At 44.0% G+C, this 4,347-nt stretch overlaps 1 protein-coding gene across 1 annotated transcript in view; it reads right to left on the bottom strand.

Moving 5' to 3' along the window:
• The window catches only part of LOC112074426 (ATP-binding cassette sub-family D member 1-like), a 37,332-nt gene that overhangs the window by 16,891 nt on the left and 16,094 nt on the right, over positions 1 to 4,347 (bottom strand). The window contains 1 exon segment of the mRNA XM_070440529.1: positions 1,477 to 1,674. Within this exon segment, the coding sequence (XP_070296630.1) occupies positions 1,477 to 1,674 (198 nt within the window).

Below are 4,347 nucleotides of genomic sequence, written 5' to 3' on the forward strand. Positions count from 1 at the left end.
TGTAGGCTCGTCTCGTGTCCAACACTCCTGCATCTCCATCCAAAGCTAGCTGCTGGTAGGCTCGTCTCCATCCAAAGCTAGCTGCTGGTAGGCTCGTCTCCATCCAAAGCTACTGCTGGTAGGCTCGTCTCGTGTCCAACACTCCTGCATCTCCATCCAAAGCTAGCTGCTGGTAGCTCGTCTCCATCCAAAGCTAGCTGCTGGTAGCTCGTCTCCATCCAAAGCTAGCTGCTGGTAGGCTCGTGTCCAGCACTCCTGCATCTCCATCCAAAGCTAGCTGCTGGTAGGCTCGTGCGTGTCCAGCTTTGCAACATACTCTAGCTATACGTCTCTCTGTTTACAGTAATGATAGATTACAGTACTAAACCTACAGCTTTTGGATATATGGGCACCCACTCCCACATATGAAACCGGCTCTGACGTCCTCTGGACTTTGGATAAACAGTGATGATCAGCAGCTAGCTTTGGATGGAGACGAGCCTACCAGCAGCTAGCTTTGGATGGAGACGAGCCTACCAGCAGCTAGCTTTGGATGGAGATGCAGGAGTGCTGGACACGAGCCTACCAGCAGCTAACTTTTTATGGAGACGCAGGAGATGCCCTGACCAACACACACAGGGGGCTTTTGAGGGCAACAAGGCTCCAGTTTGGAGTGTCCACAGCAGTGGCCATATTTCAAAGCTACATGAACCTTGCTAGCGGCCATCACAGGTGTCCAGCCGTATCTGGATCGATGTCAGTGATTACAAGCCGGACGCTGGAAGAGCATAACTCTCAGTAGAGGAAAGTTTGTGGAAGCAGGGCTGCGACCTCAGTGTGAGAAGTTGGTCACCCAGTGTTGAGTTCCTGGGGCTCGACGTTGACGTGCGACCGACCCAGGATAAGGTAAAGGCCATTAAGGAGACACCACCTCCCCGGGACAAGTCTGACCGTCAGTGGTTTTAGTTACGTCTCAACTTAAAACAACTGCTTCCTACCTGATAAAGAGACAGTGTTGGAGCCCTTGCATCACCTACTGGGCCAGGTAGCTCCCTGGAGCTGGACTGACACTCACCAGGATGCCTATAAAGAGGCTGCAAGCAGATGGGCTCCTAGCCCACTATGATGATAGAAACCCCCTGTTACTAGATTCAGCCACGGGACGGTTTTTGTAAGAGCGGATGGTCGGGGAGCCAGAACGGGGTCATTAAAATACAAAATTGTAAACTACTAGTGGAACATTAGTAAAACAGCCATCTTACCATATCTGGAGTAACCCCGTGACTGGTCTTACCATATCTGGAGTAACCCCGTGACTGGTCTTACCATATCTGGAGTACCCCGTGACTGGTCTTACCATATCTGGAGTACCCCGTGACTGGTCTTACCATATCTGGAGGAACCCCGTGACTGGTCTTACCATATCTGGAGGAACCCCGTGACTGGTCTTACCATATCTGGAGTACCCAGTGACTGGTCTTACCATATCTGGAGTACCCAGTGACTGGTCTTACCATATCTGGAGTAGCCTGTTGCGGTGATGATTGGTACAGCCACCATGACGAGTCCCGAAGCACTCCACAGGTATTTCATCAGGAACTGCTCTAGCATCACGTACCACAGACGCTTAAACAGGATCAGGTTGATCTGGGACGACAAGGAGCGGTAGGACCGCTGGAGCTGGGACATCTCCACCTAGTGGCAGGAGGACATTATATTCACATATAATATTATAGAAATAAGGCCTAAATAATAATAATAATAATATTGTAATTTACCAGACACTTCCATCTTACAGCTCAATGAGCGAGTGCATAATCTTTAGAACGGTATCGGATCCCTGGGGGAATTGAACCCACAACTAGTAGTTCGGTAATACAGTCACCGCAACAGCCCACCGGCGGTCACCAGTCACGAAGGCAGTCAAATTCCACGTGAACGTTTAGGTCATGGTAATTTGGCTTCTTCAAGCTCTGATGCTGCTGATGGTCATTACTAGCCTAACCAAACTTGCTACCGGCCTGGTACTCAGGGCTCTATTGTCCCGCTTACCACTGACATCAATGCAAATGTATTCTAAAATCTAATCAAACACTTCATGAGATCATGTTGGGCAACATTAAGGCTACGCAAATGAGGGAGAAAACAGTGATGGCCTCTAATAAAAAGAGGATCTATAGGCTAGGTCTACTATATTTATTTATCAGCTTTCTATAGGCTAGGTCTACCATATTTATCAGCTTTCTATAGGCTAGGTCTACTATATTTATCAGCTTTCTATAGGCTAGGTCTACTATATTTATCAGCTTTCTATAGGCTAGGTCTACTATATTTATCAGCTTTCTATAGGCTAGGCCTACTATATTTATCAGCTTTCTATAGGCTAGGTCTACTATATTTATCAGCTTTCTATAGGCCAGGTCTACTATATTTATTTATCAGCTTTCTATAGGCTAGGTCTACTATATTTATCAGCTTTCTATAGGCTAGGTCTACTATATTTATTCATCAGCTTTCTATAGGCTAGGCCTACTATATTTATCAGCTTCCTATAGGCTAGGTCTACTATATTTATTTCTCAACTTTCCTAATATTAAGCACATTGCTTCTCTTTACAACAGGAGTATAGCCTGCCTGGCTGGAATGAAAATAAAYCACGAGGGAAAAACATCCTCCATTCGCTATTTAAATGCATAGATGACATGTAGTTTTTCCTGCTGACCCTGTTTCGATACAGGTGACATGATAATGGTCCATTCAAAATCATTTAGTACATGTAAAGACAAGATTAAATCAAGAATAGTCTGATGGGTGACAATATCAGCCTATCATTGGTCAATTATATATTATCACTTGTGACTGATGCCCAGCATAAGAAAGCAATGCCCTTTTCCCCCCTAATCATAGCCGCACACACCATGTACCCTAACCCTAACCCATATGCCTATATGTTTTAAATAAGGTTTGTATATCACAACTAAAGTTGACAAATAACTTCAAATTAAGCACATTAATCCACTTTACAAGGGGTGTATAGAGCCTAACTGGCGTACATACACAACGAGTGAGTTTCCAGTTTGGAGAGGATGCTTTTTAAATGTTCAAAATTAACTTTCTAATAAAAACATTTTATTTATTTAACCAGGAAGGGCTCATTGACATTTGAAATGGCTTTTTCAAGAGCGTCCTGGCCAAGATAGACAGCACCAAGTCAATTCAGCATTTCAGTTCAGTCATATACAGCAGAGTAATTCATTAACATTACCATTCAGATTTAGCCACCCAAAACTGTCTAGGGTCATTCAGGTTATCAGTGGTAACAGACATAAAATGTTCAGCCTTGGACTTCCTGAGAAGAAAAGAACACTTGTTTTGTAACGGCCTAAAAATAAGCCAATCAGCATCAGAACATGATTTCCTTGCTTTAGTCCAGGCTAGATTACGGTCGTGAATAATACTAGACAGCTCAGAAGAAAACCATGGATTATCCCTCCCTTTAAATCTGAACCTGTGGAATGGGGCGTGTCTGTTTACTATTTGGAAAAGCGCATCAAGAATAAACTCAATATTCAATATATWTTTTTTWATTATCAAGAAAGCCTGCTTATTAAAACTCTTCAAATTTCTCTTACGAATAAAACGTGGGTTTGTCTTTGAAACCTTAGTATTTCTAACAGCAACAACGGCACAATGGTCACTCAAATCATTACAAAAAACACCAACCGCAGAATATTTATGTGGAACATTTGTCAATATCAAATCAAATMAGGGTAGATTTCTCTGGTCATTTGAGATTTTGGGGCGAGTGGGTGCGTTAATCAACTGGGCAAGATTCATAGAATTATAAAACACTTTAAAATCATCAGACACCGGCTTTAACCAACACCAGTTGAGATGTTGACCAATCAAGATAATTTCACTGTAAAGAAGTTTAGACAGAAGGTTCATCAGAGAAGAACATCACCGAGAGCAGAGGTGGGGATCTATAACAGCCAATCACAGTTAGAGAGCAGAGGTGGGGATCTATAACAGCCAATCACAGTTAGAGAGCAGAGGTGGGGGGTCTATAACAGCCAATCCAGATACAGAGAGCAAGAGGGGGTCTATAACAGCTCAATCACATGATACAGAGAGCAGAGGGGGGTCTATAACAAGCCAATCACAGATACAGAGAGCAGAGGGGTGGGGCTATAAAGCCAATCACAGATCAGAGAGCAGAGGGGGGGTCTAATAACAGCCATCACAGATACAAGAGAGCAGAGGGGGGGTCTATACAGCCAATCACAGATAAGAGAGCAGAGGGGGGGTCTATAACAGCCAATACAGATACAGAGAGCAGAGGGGGATCCTATAACAGCCAATACAACG

The sequence above is a fragment of the Salvelinus sp. IW2-2015 genome, unplaced genomic scaffold, assembly GCF_002910315.2.
Source record: "Salvelinus sp. IW2-2015 unplaced genomic scaffold, ASM291031v2 Un_scaffold2630, whole genome shotgun sequence".
Taxonomy (NCBI): Eukaryota; Metazoa; Chordata; class Actinopteri; order Salmoniformes; family Salmonidae; genus Salvelinus; species Salvelinus sp. IW2-2015.